This window comes from Notolabrus celidotus, chromosome 4, assembly GCF_009762535.1.
Source record: "Notolabrus celidotus isolate fNotCel1 chromosome 4, fNotCel1.pri, whole genome shotgun sequence".
Classification (NCBI taxonomy): domain Eukaryota; kingdom Metazoa; phylum Chordata; class Actinopteri; order Labriformes; family Labridae; genus Notolabrus; species Notolabrus celidotus.
In genome coordinates, this window is record NC_048275.1 from 30,556,417 (window position 1) to 30,573,791 (window position 17,375).

At 42.6% G+C, this 17,375-nt stretch overlaps 1 protein-coding gene across 1 annotated transcript in view; it reads right to left on the bottom strand.

Moving 5' to 3' along the window:
- The window catches only part of slc30a6 (solute carrier family 30 member 6), an 85,173-nt gene that overhangs the window by 58,103 nt on the left and 9,695 nt on the right, over positions 1-17,375 (bottom strand). The window contains 1 exon segment of the mRNA XM_034681986.1: positions 11,944-12,028. Within this exon segment, the coding sequence (XP_034537877.1) occupies positions 11,944-12,028 (85 nt within the window).

The following is a 17,375-nucleotide window of genomic DNA, read 5'->3' on the forward strand; positions in this document are numbered from 1 at the left end:
TTCAAAGTCTTATCTTCTCAGTAGTTTTGCACAGCCTTTTTTTGAAGCAGAAACATTTGATTAAACTATTTTATGTAAATATATGTATCTCATTCTTTTTTTCCTTACTTTTGCAGTGCTTGCTTCTTACTTCCTTTTTCTGTGCATTGTTGTGCAAGGAACTTTTTATCAGCAACGTAAAGGGCAATAAATGGTCAAAAATCACAGGATGCAGTGGATCTATAGCGGTCCAAGAGTGCGCCCTATATTCAGAGGCTTTAGTCTTCATCACGGTGGTCGTAGGTTTGACTTCCGGCCTCTACTATTTGCTGCATGTTTTCCCCTACTCTCTCTCTCCATTTTTGTCTCTATCCAGCTTTCCATCCAATAAAGGCAAAAATGCTCAAAAACATAACTGTGGGGAATGTGGACAATATTTACCTAAATAGAAAAAACAAACAAGACATCAATTTCCTAGTCGTTTGGATGGAAATTTTAATTCTGACTAACCTTCTGGTTTCAAAGTAAAAAGGTAGGGAAAGGTTAGAAAACACTCCAGAATCTTTATTTAAACATTGATCATGTGCAGAGTCTGCAAGCAAACAATGTGAAATTGGTTTGCCAAGTGTGGCTAAAATCAGCAGAGCTAGCACCGCCAGTCCTTAGAAGTGCGTGCAGATCAAGCGGCAATCTCCGGCCGCGAGAATTGAAGCCAATGCGGAGTGTTAAAAACTGCAGTTTCTCGAGTGTCCAGGGATTAGAAAGTACCAGAAACCACACACACACACACTATTCAAAAAAGCCGATCTTTACAACAGAAATAAACATGTTTACAGCCTGGTACAGTAAACAAGTGTAGTCTGGATAGCTCATTTCTCGATCGGCACACACTGTACGGGGGGTGAATTTTTTCATAACACGACAATTTTGAAGATATTCAGATTACAAGTTTTCCATTATGAGAGACACAGCTGACTTGGTTGACAGGCAGGAACACTGTGGCTGTTGGCGAGGAGGCTCAAAGCCCGCCTCTTTACATCACACTAACTCGACAGCAGTTAGGTTGTGTTCAGCATTTCCAATATGGCTCCCACCAACGATTGGCTTCAAAGCAGCGCTTCAGAAACAGATGGGGGACGTCATGGATTGACATCCACATGCCTTTGCTGCTTATGCATTGCTCTGATCAAGTGGTTTCAGGCCTACAATACTAAAGATATCAGTAAAATGTTTAACTGACAAAGTAATTCCGGTGCCAACGAGCAATAGTGACCACCTTTAATCATGCACATCTCTACAAAGGACACTTTAGAGACATCGTTTGGGGTTTTATAAACAAACAAAACAGAGGAATCCCACTCTTCCCCGTAAAGACGCATCACCAGATCTGGACTTAAATGTACACACACAGGGGCTGCAGAAATGGACGACATCCATCCATCAGCTGAGAGGGGAAAAAAGAAGGGAGGATGGGGTCTGGTTGACGAGTGTTGGGAGACAGACAGAGAAGGGAGACGAGAGAGAGCGACACTGAGAGAGAGGGGTGAGTTAAGGTAAGAGACAGCTGAGAGGTTTGTGTGTGGGTGTAAGTGACACAGAGAGGCGGGCTGTCTGTGTGTTTTAGAATGGAAAAAAATGGACGCAGACAGACTGGTGGAAAGACACATCGATGGTTAAACTGCTACTGTCTGTGTGTGTGTGTGTGTGTGTGTGTGTGTGCGTGCGTGTGTGTGTGTGTGTGTCTGTGTGTGTCTGTGTGTGTATGTGTGTGTTTTTAGTCAATTAAACAAAAAGCTGATGACTTTACTTTGTAAAAGGATTGAAAGCTGATCCAGTTGTCCACTGCACAATTTGATATGGGAGGCCTGGCGCGCACACACACACTAACAAACACACACATAGAGTTCTGTAGAATCATCATCAGCTTATGTTTCAGCAATAGTGCAACAACAGCTCTGCCTTAACAGCACTAACACACACACACACTGACATAAAAGCCAACCTTCACGTACACAGTCACAGTGAAAAATTGGACAGTCATCATAGATTTAATAAAGGACCAGCACATCTGAAGAAACTGAGTACAGGTGAGCCTCAAGTTGATTACTGAGACTCTAGGACGCTCTCATGAAGCTCATCATCGTCCTCTGTCGCCACATATACAAAAGACTGCAAGGCAGGAGTCTCATAGTTCTGCATCAAAGTGTGGGACCCTCTGACTCTGTAGGCTAATATCAAATAATAAACATATCAATATTTGATGCTTTTCAACTGATTTTTAAAACAATCAAATCCGTGATCGCTTTGTACCAAGCGGCAACCTCTGGTCTTAGCTCAAAACTGCAGTTCATTGAGCGTCCACTTGAGGCCATTCAGAAAGACGATCTTTGCAGCATTCATAAACATGTTTACAGCCTGGTTAAAAAAACTGCTTCAGTCTGAGGAGCAAATTTCTCTATCGGCACACATTGTACGGGGGTGATTGTTTTTAGAATTCGGTATTTACGAAGATATTAAGATTACTAGTTTTGCACATTTAAGAACATGGCTGACTTGACTGACAGGCGGGAAAACTGGAGCTGTTAGCTAAGAGGCTAAAGGCCTGCCTCTTTACCTCACACTAGCTCGACAGACGTTAGGTTGCATTCAGCATTTCCAATATGGCTCCCGCTGACGATAGGCTTCAAAATAGCACTACCGAAACAGATGGGTGATGTCATGGATACTACGTCCATTAGTTATACAGTCTATGCTATATACACAATTATTCAAAAAGTTTGAAAACAGGAGGATTTACAATAAGAAGTTCAACCGAAAGCTAATGCGAGCAAACCAGAGTGAGCAGTCATAGTGATCATTCGTGGTCCTGATCAGTAGAGTTCAGGACCATGAATGATCAAAGAATGTATGAAAAATGTATCCTCACATTGAAACAGTGGCTGATGGCGCCATGGAAATCATAAGCACAAATGTGGAGCGTACATCCCGCGCCGCTTCGCTAAAAATATGTGCTGAGTCTATTTTCGATGCGCCCAGCACGCGTCATGCTAAACAAAGAATATCAACCTGGACAGGAAGTCAAGCACGAGGATGAAATGCAACACCCGCTCAATTTCAAAATAAAACACCATAAATGGACTCCTGACCATTTAAAAGATCGCATAGATCAGAAATATTATGTAATTGTTAACAGCTACAAAACAGACACATATCTGTGATCATGTTGACCATAACAGGACTTTAAGATGATCCTTTGGTCAGAAGGTAACAGTTATTCATATTAAACTCATCTAAAACTACAAAAAACTAAACTTTATTCAAGGATTCAAGGTTCAAGTATTATGCAGCATACTTAGTGATGATAGAAGCACAAAATAATGGAATCCTATCCAAATGAGCAGAAATTCAACCACAGAAAGACTTTGTAACTTGTTGTTTGTGTGTGGTTCTCTCTATACTGGACCCAGCTGATCCTACCTGCTCTGAGCTGGCACTATGCTGCAAACACGCGTCCTGTGTAGCTTACCCTGTATAAATTGCGGGTAAGTTGTTAGAGTTGTGGTCACATGTGAAGTGAAGAAAATTGAGGACACATACATAATTGAGATGCATTGGGATTAGTTGTGCCATAGAATGCACAGTAACAGTCGTGGCTAAGTGAGGGGTAAAAACGTTAGTTTATATATTTCTGTAGGTAATAAATAATCTGTGATCACGTGTGAACGGTGAGTTCATTGATAAGTGACCCCTGGTGAGTGATGGTTATTTAGCAAACAAGAGAGATATGACATATGAACACTGTCTGCTGATTGAAGAAGAAATACTTTGAAAAACACAATGAACCCTCACAAAAACTCTAGAGGACTGTGCTGGATTTTGTGTGTAAGCAGCACAAGTGCATTCAGTGTCAAACAGGGAAGCTGGTATTATGACAGGCCTTCATACCAGTGTTATACTCTAACTCTAACTCTGTGTTAAAGGGGCTTATGTCAGTGTACACAATATTGAACGCACCAGGAAATTACAACTTGATGGTAATCCTGTTGGGACATTCATAATTACAGCATGTACACAGGAGCATGAACACAGCATTATTGCTTAGTGCTTTATGAGCCACAATACTCATCTAATGTGGCTCACAGCTACGAATCAATAGTTCTTCCTCATGTACTGTCTTGGAATCTAATGGATCCAGTGGCTTACATAATACAGGGTGTCACCATCTGTAATCAAACACTGTGTTATCCCCAAGGATGAAGTTGTACTGAGTTTATATCCTCTTGGGGGTCAAACTTTTATATGGCAACACATCACTATTGATGTTAGTCTCAGTAGTCTCAGCACCCTGACACAAGCAGCAGCAGCCACAAATAAAAAGCTCTTATGGAGACACCAAACACCACCTGACCAGCACCAAACAGCAGGGACACACATTCAGAGACGAGCTGGTGAAGGAAGACAAACATTCAGCCATTAACAAGTAGGGATGGGCATTTCAAGCCAAAATACTATTTGATAATCATTGGCATCTATTCGACAATTATTGGAATAATCACACATATCCCCCCCCCCCCCCACACACACATACACCTACACACCTGGCCCGTTAATGGCCCGTTTGTGTGGCAGTCGCGTTAAGCAGCAGCAGGACGAGGTGCTGCCAAGCGGCAACCTCTGGTCTCAAAATATGAAGCCCATGTGGAAGTGTTGTAAACTGCAATTCATTGAGAATCCGCTTCAGGCTGGCTGCAGAAACACCGGAAATTACATAGACACCAATTCAAAAAGATGATCTTTATAGCATTAATAAACATGTTTACAGCCTGGTTCAAAAAACGGCTTGGCTCTATGTAGCTAATTTCTCTATTGGCACACACTGTACGGGCCGGGGGGTGATTTCTTTTATGACAACGGTTCAGAAGATATTAAGATTACGAGTTTTTGCCCAAATAAGAACATGAATGACATGACTGACAGGCGGGAACACATAGCTGTTGGCTAGGAGGCTCAAACTCCGCCTCTTTACGTCACACCATGCCTGGTTGAGTTCCACATTTCCAATATGGCTGCCACTGACGATTGGCTTCAAAACAGCGTTCAGGGACAGATGGATGATGTCATGGGTACTACATCCATTATTCATACAGTCTATGGTTGCTGCTAGTAGCAGACACTGACCGCGTCTGTCTCGATCTTTACAATCTATGGGTGTTTCCATGACGCAGTGTGGCTTGTATGTTTATATTTTACAGCCATGCTCAGTCTCTGGAAATATGTGTGTAATAGGGTGAGATTCAGAAACTGACAGAAGACTGTTGCTAATGTTTTCTTCTTCTTTTGCTATTTAATGCAATTAGCATTCTTCTTCTTCTGTTTGCTAAGACAGCTAGCAAACAGCTTTAAGCAATCAATAGCCACCGTCTGATGGGAATACTGTATTACAATCAAGCACCGGAAAATACGATGAAAAATTGTACTTTTAAAATGAGAAATATTCAAAGTAACTCTTCGATTTTTAAAAAGTTAACAAATATTCGAAAAACCTTAAACATCCCCATTAACAAGTAGGATATTTACCACAATAGTGTGCTTCAAGAGGGTGAACCAGAGCTGAAAAGACATTGAATGTTTGACTGATAGTTATCAAGTGGGCAAACACCTCTCTAATCATGTTCTAGTATTGATTTGTGTTTGCTGGATCAGACACATAGAGTATGGCATAGTGAGTCAACTGTGCTGCATTCAAGTGAAGGGAAGATGGATTAGAGGCTGCCTCAAAGTCATCCTACTTGTAAGACATTATTAGTTTAACCCTAACTCACATGCACCAATTGGTCCCATGATCTAACTAACATACATACATACACACATATAAGGACTGACATGGGGATCGCTGGGTTTCCATAAGCTTCCCAATGATTATCTCTCTCAGCAGCTTCACAGGTCAACAAGGAGTTAACCGCCTCAGCACCAGAAGAGCATGTATAGAGTCTATACAGCTCTGTATGTGCAAGTGTGCGAGTGTGTGTGTGTGTGTGCGTGTGTGTGTGCGCGTGTGCGTGCGTGTGCATGTGTGTGTGTGCGTGTAAGTGCATGTGTGTGTGCGTGTGTGTGTGTGTGTGTGTGTGTGTATGAGTGTAAGTGTGAGTGTGTGTTTGCAAACATTCTGACAGTCAAGAGGAGAACATTGAACAGATTGCTGTGTGTGTGTATGGTATAGTGTGTGTATTAACTTGTTAAGCCGTTAGCCATGATCTAATGGGGGCAGAGCAGTGTGTGCGTGTGCGTGTGTGTGTCCGTGTGTCCATGTGTGTGTCTCCATGCATGAGATCCCATAGCATGTGCAGGAACATGTACAGTATGTATATATGAGGCTTTGTCTGCTTCGGTGTGGCAGTTGGTCTAGAACATGGTATTACACTCACAGAGGGGGGTCAGCAAGGGCGTATATGGGGTTGTGTATGTGTCTGTGCGTGTGTGTCTGGGGGGGGACTTTTATATAGCTTATGCTTCATTTAAACTAACGGTAGGAATGTGCTGTAGGAACAGTGTGTGCACATCTTATCAAACACATGTATGGCACTGACAGACGAACATGCATCGAGAGAAGACGACAATAGAAACTGCGTGAGATTCTGGAGCCGAAGAAATGCTTTGAGATAAACTGATAACAAAGGGTTCTTTTAAGTGGACTGAATATAAAAAAATATGGAAACCCTGCTTCGGAACCTATTGTTTGAACACTAACGTGATTTCTATGCATGTTTTGTCAAACTGGACAAATCTCAGCTCCAAACAGGCCGTCCTACAATCAAACATATGTTGTAATATGTCCTTCTAACTTTTTGTATGGGTATAAATCACTGACATGGCTACAGACCTGCCACGTGCAGAGTCACACCCCATGACCCCATCTCAGTCTGGGATGAATGAGTCAGCCTATAGGTTTTAAACAAGGTCAGGATGAGATTGTTCACATGGGGCCTCTCTTAATCTGACATACCTCACTGCCTCACAGAGTATGACAGCAGGTTAAAACATCCTTTATTTAGGTGTAAATTAAATCTCAGAAACACACAATGTAAATTAAAGGCACAGTCTACACTTGTAAAACTAGACAGTTTGGACGTCAAAGGTTCAGGCACCTTGAGAAAATAGACAGATTACTTCCTGTGTGTGTGTGTGTGTGTGTGTGTGTGTGTGTGTGTGTGTGTGTGTGTGTGTGTGTGTGTGTGTGTGTGTGTGTGTGTGTGTGTGTGTGTGTGTGTGTGTGTGTGTGTGTGTACAAAATGCATTTGTGTCTCCGTGTTGGTCTTTCCATGAGGGATGAAATATAAAAATGCAGATGTTAATGTGTGTGTGTCGCTCTGTGTGTGTCGCTGTGTCTGCGCGTGTTGCTTTAGACTAACGAGGTAGAAGACAAACAGCTGAGGGCATGAAGAGATCTCATTGGCCGCGACGCGCACACATAATGCCATAATAAGATAAAGAACAGTACGTATGGAAAATACCAGACTGTGTTCAATCTGTCAGTGTGAGGGATTGACAGCTGAGTGAATATGTCTTCAACCTCAGTTCGGTCTGTTGAAGTGATAGCAGAGCAGAAAGGACCGAGTGTTAATAATCAGGTCCTTCAGTCAATCTCATGATGAACACACTTATGAACAACTACAGTGAATGTTATCACTCATTAAAAAGGAGAAAATAAGACAGCCTTTACTTTTACGCTGTCTTTGTGCTTTTATTTAAATTCAACATAAGTGGTGATACCAAAAACATGAAACTAGAAACTGCATTGTACTACTATACATCAGTCAAACATGGCATGCTGAATCTTGGAGGAAATACCTGCTGACCTCTGTAGCAGGGCCCATGCTCACAGGTGCTGCCAATCAGGCACCTGATTGGCAGCACCTGGTGGTACCAGAGCCTCAAAACAAGAGTCCATTGCAAACAGCAGAATAAGCTGTTTGTCATTGGCAGGGAGGGTTTGGCAAATTATTCATCGGCGCAACCCACATACTCAGCTCCACTGCTCCTCCCACTAATGCATGTTTCATTACAAATATGGCGCCATTTGAAAGGGAAATAAACAGGCTTTCCAACGGTATAAGATTATTACAACAAAGAACTAGTCTACAAAACAGAAATGTCCTTACTTTTTGTGCTATGTTCATAATAGAGAAACATAGATACTGGTTGATAATCAGTATCAGCCTATATTAGCACTAAGAATGCACCGAAATGAAAATTCTTGGCCGAAACTGAAAACCGAAAATGAGGAAACCAAGGACGAAAACCAAAACCAAAACCCCGAAATAAATTATTATGCCAACTATTAGTAGGGAGTAGGCCATGCAATTTCTGTTTATGTTGCACGGGCATTTTCTAGGCCATTTATTAGCAGACACTTGAAGCTTTGTATAGCAGTTTGAACACACTGGATTAAAAGAGCTCAAAGTTAGAGACAGAAATGTCAAAAATGTTACAACTGTCCCCGGTCTCCCCTACCATTGCATTGATGGCTATGACTGTGTACTAACCTAACTAAAATCAAGGATCTCATTGAACATATCAGACAACAAGGGTGCATGCCCCTCATCTGGTTCAGAGAGACGAGTCCTTTTTTCTGCGTTCTGTTCTCCTTCCTGCGCTGTGCGCTTCTCCGTCTCCATCGCAGCCTGGATCATTTCTCGTGCGCGCTGCTTTATTCCCACATCCAAGTAATGATCTTTATAACGTGGATCAAGTACAGTCACGATGAAGTGCAGAGGATCAGAATAGATGTCAGTGAAGCCTGTGCTGACAGACTCTAAGACTGTACTTTTCATTGTTTTCACTCCGTGGTCCATCTCAACCTCTTTGCTTAGAAGACGCTTTAGTGCGGCAATTAAAGGGATTATGGATGTAGACATGTTGGCCCTTATCCAGACAAGCCCGTACTGGCCGCGATTTTGCTTGTGTCATCACAACATTATGTTTCGGCATTGTTGTCTTTCGGTGGCCAAATTTTCAGTGCATCCCTAATTAGCACTATTGACAGATATCATTCTATCAAATAGTCTGGCATCCACTGATTGCAGTAAATTATGTGCACCTGTTTCCTTGCATCAGTATAATGATGGCTAGCTAGTTATAGCCCAATGACTTACAAGCAACAACACCATGTATTTTGTAAGGAAAAAAACACAAAAGCTGAAAAAGGCATCATTAATGTTTGTCAATTATATATTATTTACATTGAAGATTGTTTTAAGAGGCTTTTTATTTTATTTTACTGTAGCAATACAGTATCTATGTATAAAAAAGTCTTAAGATGTCTTTGTTGGGCAGTAATCGGTGACGGTGTGAAGCTAAAGAGGCTTTGAAAACAGATCTTTGATTTTATGTTGTAGAAGATTACATTAAAGGTTGTCTTTAAACCTGTGTGATATACACGTTCTCACTCAAGGATAGTGTAATGTAGGCCTAAATGACTTAACAGTGTTAACTTGTGTTTTCATAATGAGGATTAGTTTGGGTCCCTGGTCCAGATGTCCAAAGTGTGAGTGTGTGAGCGCTGCCATGTGTGCTGATCCTGTGAGTGAAGAAGACCTACTACTCAAGGAGGAATCTGACTGACAGTATTGAGACTGGGCCGCTGTCTACTCCTGCTGTTCTCATCGGGGCCGAGTATCGACGAGGGTGTCGCCTTCCCCCGTGCGTTCGATACCTCTGTCCTCCGCTTCCTGTCTGCGCGACACCCGACGCCACTGTTGTGTGTGTTTGTGTGTGTGTGTGTGTGTGTGTGTGTGTGTGTGTGTGTGTTTGTGTGTGTGTGTGGGAGGCTTATGCTGCAGTATTTGCAGTCAGAGCGGGTGAGCGGGGATAAGGTTGCATGTTGTTCTTTTCATGGCAGCATTTTCCTGAGTGATGGAATCCCCGAGAGGATTTAATGTTGGTGACAGAAATGAGCCTCGCTGACCATAAACACTGTGTCTCACTGAATCGCTGTTTTCAGCCGGTGTCGAGATGCTTTTTTAAAGAGAAACATGCAGAGAAAAAAAAGGTCAAATCTGAGTCTGCAAACTACATTTATTTATATTGCAAATTAAGACCCTACATCCGAAGGGAAGAATGCAGCTATTGCTTTCTACACGTCTACATTCACAAAACAGGGATGTGTCCGTTTTCATTCATTGCTAACAACTGATGAGTGCCCGAGTGGCATTTGGGGTTGAAGCAGCTACTGTGGATTTGAAAGGGTAAGGATATTTTTCATCCAAATCAAAGCGAGCGAGGCCAGTAGACAGCTCAGCCGAGGCAGAGAGTTGGTTTTAAGTGCCGCTGCTCGGCTCACACAGCTCTCCAGATAACACAAACAGACACTTACAGTTAAGACCAACACTGAGATTTACACAAGCCGCTGACAACTAGCTCATGCATGTATTCAAAATCCCCAAATCCCAAACTCTTAGTACTTGATGATCCCAGAGCAGAAGTGAAGTTCCTGAAGCAGAAAACTTAGTCATCAAATACAGGAATGGCCACCTGACCATACTTTGTTCATTTAATTATTAGTTCTGAAAATTTGAACTTGATTCTTGTTGTCTCCTTTTTTCAATATTTATAGCACTGTGTAGTCGTATTCCTCCCGACTAAAAATAACACTGTACTCCTCTTTCAACATTTGTAGTGGATGGAAGAGCATGTTGTGAAAAAGAAAATAAAGTATCTCAATGTGAACACTTTTTCGTTTCAGACAGGATGCAGGACAAGACAACACTCTTAAAGTGGCAGCAAAAAAAGAAGATCCTCTCAACCTGTAGGTCTGAATGGTAAAACCAGTGGAGGTTTCATGACTCTTGTGCTCCACTACGGCACATTTTGGTTCCAGTTCTAAAATACAATTTGTGAATTGGTTATGCTTTTCAGCATCAAGTTGTCAAACAACAGCTACATCTACTTGTTTATTTGTCTATTAAGCTGTATTCACACATAGACAAACTCCTAAAAACTTCCAAGAAATGAGCTAGCTGAGCTGCATGTGTGAACACAAACAGCTAAGATTTTCATTCCGGATGTTTTCTTGCTGGCCCTCTGCCACCAGGACAAACCTGGTGGAGTTACACTGAATAAAGGGACTAAAAATTCTGGGTGGGGAGGAAAAAAAAGGAAGAAACAATTAATTTGCTTTGTTGTTAAATTCAAAATAATTGTTACTTAGATAAATGACAGAACTACAAAAAAATGAGCTGATATGAATCACAATATGTTTAACATATCTGGTTTTAATATGATTTACATGGTGGTGGACACACTGCTCTGCTCTGGATTTACAAAAAACAGGCTCTGTCAACATGACTGATGTCTCCTCTGTGTTGTAGCACCACGGGGTGAAAACAGAAGCTGTGAAGGACTCTGTTTCTTCAACATGCCCTTTCAAGTGCCATATTTTAACTGAGGTGGCCCCCTCCTCACACAAAAACACACTCACACACATGCTTAACATAGATACACACTCACACACATGCAGCTGTAGCAGCAGGATCAGTCTGAACCCCTCTGGTGAGATGACCCTGCTTACACACTTTTAAAAACGTGTTCCCTGTGTGTGAATCTGAGTGTGGCACCACACAACCACACACACACACACACACATACACACACACGCTCCTGTGTGCATATGTGTAAGATTGTGTAACTGTCAATCAGAGTTTACTGTGTGTAGACAGGTATCTCCGCCTGTTAGTGTCAGTGTCCACTTCTCAGAGTGTGTGTGTGGGTTGTTTTTTTTTCCATTGTGTGTCTCTGTCAGCTTGTGTACATCTGTGTGTGTGTGTGTGTGTGTGTGTGTGCGTGTCAGTCTGCATGTGTCTATCTGCATCTGCTTTATCACTGAGTTAGTTTAATGTGTGTGTGTGTGTGTGTGTGTGTGTGTGTGTGTGTGTGTGTGTGTGTGTGTGTGTGTGTGTGTGTGCTCACCCATGCTGTTGGTGGAGCTGCACCACATCAGCAGACAGCCGGTGCACAGCAGGTTGAGAGCCCCGAACAGCAGGATCCTCCACGACTGAAAACGACAACACACAACAGAATAACTGTTAGATGACAAAATAAAAGAAGCAGTGTGGCTCAACCTCTGGATCTGGTCCCAGTCAGGGTCACTCATTATGCACATGGGGAGATGGAATGAAAGAAACAAGGAAGATGTCAGTTTGGGTGGTAGACACATTGGGCAAGTTTTGCTTTAAAGAGAACGTGAAATGTATCATGTATTTTGCAGAGAAAGTCAAAAAGATGCAAAATGTCAGAACTAAAACAAACTATATTAATAAAACAAATATATGATGCCCCTCGAGGGTCATATAGGATGCTGATGTCATCCTGGGGGTGTGTCTAACCAAGTGGCAACCTTTGGTCTTAAAATATGAATCCCATGTGGAAGTGCTAAAAACTGCAGTTCATTGAGCATCCACATGAGGGTGGCTGCAGAAACACCGGAAACAAACATACACACCCATTCAAAGAACATGAACTTTACAGCAGATATAAACATGTTTACAGTCTGGTACAAAAAACAGTTACGGTCTGAATAACTAATTTCTCTATCGGCACACACTGTACAAGGGGGGATTTTTTTAATAACTCGGTACTTTCGAAGATATTAAACTTAAAAGTGTCGCCCAAACAAGGACATGTCTGACTTGATTGACAGGTGGGCACCCTGTAGCTGTTAGCAAAAAGGCTAAAGACCTGCCTCTTTACCTCACACTAGCGCGGACGTAGTTTGGTTGTGTTATGCATTTCGAATATGCCACCCACCAACGATTGGCTTGCGGTTACTTGATTGACACTCACACTCGTAGCTACACTGCATTTTGGTTATTCTGTTCAGTTATGTTCTCCTAAAGTTATTATTTGTGTTGTTTGCAAACACACCCTCCACTTGTGCACATCACACACCACTGATTTTACTGACTTCCACACCTCACTCTGTAAATATTTAATTTGGAATTACGATTTGGTCTAATTTAGTTTCATCTGATTTAATAAAACATTATTTTAATTTGGTAAATGTTGTTAATCTGCTGTTTTCTTGTGGGTCATGACATGTAAAATAAAAAATCAGTTAAAACAAGAACTTAAAAGCACACAACTGTATAAAATTACACCTGATGTTCAGGCCTGTCTGAATAAACAAGTATTAGGCTGCTTCTGCAAAGCGTCAAAAGAAAATAAAGAACCTAAACTCGTAGTCTACCTCAGGATCACAAAAACAAATACAAAGGCACCTTTTCGTCCTTGTTTGAGGACAAGGGACTACAAGGAGACCCTGATCAGAAAGCACCAGAGATCTATTAGACAGCTGGAGCCCACTCCTGCAGGGTTTTTAAAGTGGACACTAGGACCTGGTTTTGATGAGAAGCTAATGTATGGAGGATAAGATGGGCGCAATGTACACAACATTTTCTAAAGTTAGCTGCGCAGCGGAAGAAAGGGGCCCATTATAGTTATCTACCTTAGTAGCATTGGATCGGATAATGGGATGTTCTACTGAACAGGGTTTTCCTGTGACCAGGTGACCAGCTGTCCTCTTACCTCAATCCAGACCTAAAAAGGGACTGGGAGCTACTGATGGACAGTGAGTTTCCTGCCCTGCCGCCACCTGCTGTGTCAGGGATTTGGGTGAATTCTACAAGTGAACTGGACCTAGTTTGTGTATTTGACCATGTTCACTAGAGACTGAATGATAGAAACACCAGCTCAGAAGCAGAAAACAGGTTCAATGCTGAGCAACACCAGCTCTGCTCATCATTCATATTAAGGTATTATAATATACTCCATTAAAACATTTGAGCACAAAACATTACAACTACTACGGCATGTTAGGACTAAACCATTAAAACTATACTGTTCCATCAGAGCTATCCTCACTCTTTAATAAATCTTTTGGCAGTGCTTTGTAAAATGACCCATATAACCATGAAATGAGTACACAGGACTGCTTCCCGCTCCATAAATCACTCATTTAATGCACCACCTGCTGAGCATTCCAAGCGACCCACAATCAACATGTCAGCATACGGGCCAAAAGATACATGCTGGCTCTGTGCAAAACAAATCTGTGTATTAATGGAGTATTAATGTCCTTTCATATGATGTTGAATATGAAGGGAAAAGACACACAGATGTAATCTGGATTCTGTCTGTAGTCCACTTATAGTTGACCAAACACATGAGACATTTTACTGTATGCAGAAAAAGTCTGTGTGGAGATCAAAAGAGGCAGAATGCATAAGCTGTAACCAACTGGTTGTCAAAATAAATGTAGCACAGCTGCACTGTTGCCTTACAGCAAAAAGGTTTCTGGTTCGAATCCCCAGTCGGGCAAGTGCCGTTCTATGTGGAGTTTGCATGTTCCCTCTGGGTACTCCGGCTTCCTCTCACAGTCACCTGCTCCTGCTCACCAGGTTAATTAGTCGCTCTAAATTGCCCATAGGTGTGAGTGTGTGCGTGAATAGTTGTCTGTCTCTAAATGTCTGCCCTGTGATGGATCAGCGACCTATCCATGGCGTATCCTGCCTTGCACCTGATATCAGCTGGGATAGGCTCCAGCCCCCTACGACCCCAAAAGGCCAAGATGACGGATGGACGGACAGACGGACGGACGGACGGATGGATGATGGATGATGGATGATGGATAATGGACGGAGGGACAGACAGACGCAGGGACGGACTGACGAAGGGACGGACGGACGGAAGACACTTCCTGATGAGTTAACAGGAAGTCTTGCTCATATTACTATCACTATCACCGCTCCCTCTGTCTCTTATTCTTCTCTATCCCTCTTTCCAGACCCAACTCAGTCGAGGCAGATGGCTGTCTAACATGAGTCTGGTTCTGCTCGAGGTTTCTGCCTGTTAGAAGGAAGTTTTTCCTCGCCGCTGTAGTTAGCTAAATACTGCGTGGTGCAATGCTCATGGTGGATTAAGGCAAGGAAAGACTCAGTCTTACCTTTGTCTTACTTGATGTTGGGTCTTGGTTCATAATTTAACATAGAGTGCAGTCTAGACCTCCTATGTTTGTAAAAGTGTCTTTAGATAACGTTTGTTCTGATTTGGTGCTAAAGATTGACTGATTAATTGATTGATATTCCGATATCAACTGGTTAAACCCACTGACTGTATTAAATGGACAATAAGCATGCATCTCCACTCAGTGTGAGATTATTGCGTTGATGTGTAGCAGATAAATGGAAAGTTCAAGACTCTTGTGGTAGTGTTTGTTAGGTTTTCTCTCGTCACTCTCTTCTCCAAGAGCACACATTTACTAACAGAGTTCTCAATCTGAAAAATAAACTTCTCCTAAAGCATGCTTTTATCTCTGCGTTGACTCTATGCAGTAGTGGCCGACGCGGATGTGATCACTACATATTTGTGCATCAATGTGTCCGCATCGCTCTGCGCTGAACGGCGGGTCGCATGTTTCTGGTCCAGCTACATTTTCTGATTGCTTTTTCACAGCGTAGAGCTGATGCATGTTTATCATACAGAAATAATTACAGGGGAGAATAGAGAGGACACGTCAGAGGAGATGAAATGTACGCCCGATATACTGCGATTCCGGAAGTGCTGAAAATGAAGGAAATACAATGCCATCCAGTGGACCAGCAAGTCACCAGGGGAAGCTCCACAAGTTTTGGCTTCACTTGAGTTGCTGTTGTTCTGTCCATTATTTATCAATTTTTGGTTTAACTAGATTTAATACCAACTAAGTATTGGCCGTCAGCCCCAAAGAGCTTAATGGTCTTCGGACAGTAAGTGTCTGAGATTGGGGGGAAACACTCATGGTGAACTATCTGGCTTTCTGAAAGGTGCATTGCCTCTCTTTTACTTTGACAATACCTGTCACAGTGCAGAATAGTGAGAAAAAATTGTGCAGGGTCTTTATTGGCTGCATCAAGGACTGTAGCTGGTTTAATATTAATATTATGTACATTTGACATTACATGTAGTCTTTGTAACATCTCTTCTGGTGATGACTGTCACCAGAAGTTTGAAGTTTTTTTATGTTGTATAATCATGGAGCCACTTTTGCTGTATACTCGTTTGTCAGTCATTGCTCTGAAGTTAATGTTTTGTGTATTTTAGTTCCCAAAAGCTATCAGACAAAGGTGTTTTTAGAAGATATGAGTGTTCTGCTGTTTTTGGATTTAAAGTCCAAGACAACTGGCTGCCTCGGACGTCAATCCTCCCTTCTTTGCTTCTGAGAGACAGCAGTCAGAGCTTTACAACTACAACAACAACAACAACAACAACAACAACAACAAGACAACAGAAGTAAATGAAGACACTGGAAACACTAAGAACATTAGCTCCGCACAGCACTCTCACCCACCATCAAGTGCTGTTTATTCTCAATCAGTCCTGATGTGCATTCAGAAGAATTTTCATTGAAGAAAACAACCGAACCACGAATTTCAACCCATCCTCTGAGCAGGAGAGAGTGAGTCTCTCTGTGTGTGTGTGTGTGTGTGTGTGTGTGTGTGTGTGTGTGTGTGTATGTGTATGTGTGTGTCAGATAGAGCAGATTTAAGGAAACGAACAAGGGAACATGCATGTGTGTGTGTGTGTGTGTGTGTGTGTGTGTGTGTGTGTGTGTGTGTGTGTGTGTGTGTGTGTGTGTGTGTGTGTTGGCCTGTCACTTCATGTTGGAGTCATATGCCGTGGTGAGGAGCGCCGAGTGCTGTGAAATCTACAATTACTGTGGTGTGCTGTGTTATGACAGCACTGGGGCGTCTGGTGACAGCACTAGCCAGCGACAGGCATGGGAGACCCATGGTGTGTGTATGTGCATGTGCATGCATGTGTATGTGTATGCGTGTGTGTGTGTGTGTGTGTGTATGCGAGCGTGCACGTGTCTGTGTTAGCAAACAGAGAGAAAGCGCTTGGCCTAAAACATTCCCCACCCCCCTCCACGTACGCAGAGCGCCTACAGGAGAGTGCACGTTGCTTAATCCTTGACGCTCTGCTGCCCCCGTCTGTCCGTCAGCGACCTCAACCGGCTGTCCGGCGGCATCACTGTGAGCCGACCTATTGAGGTTACATGTGACATCAAAGTGACAGAGCTGCTGTGCCCGTACAGCGGCTCAGTCACCAGGTACTGTAATAAATAAGGAGCCCCTGCTGATGCCAGGCCTGATTACATCACTGTGGAGCGCCATAACATGCTGCAGCATCATAGGTCAGCGCCACGCAAATGTATGTCATGGTGATGAGAGGAGGCGTGACTCATTGTAGCCTCTGAAGAAGATAGGGAGAGCGGAAAGGGGAGGTCAGTTTCAACCTGACGGGCTGGGAATGTGTGCTGGGGGATTTTTGGGAGTTTTGGACCAAACTGAGACCTGCAGCAGCCT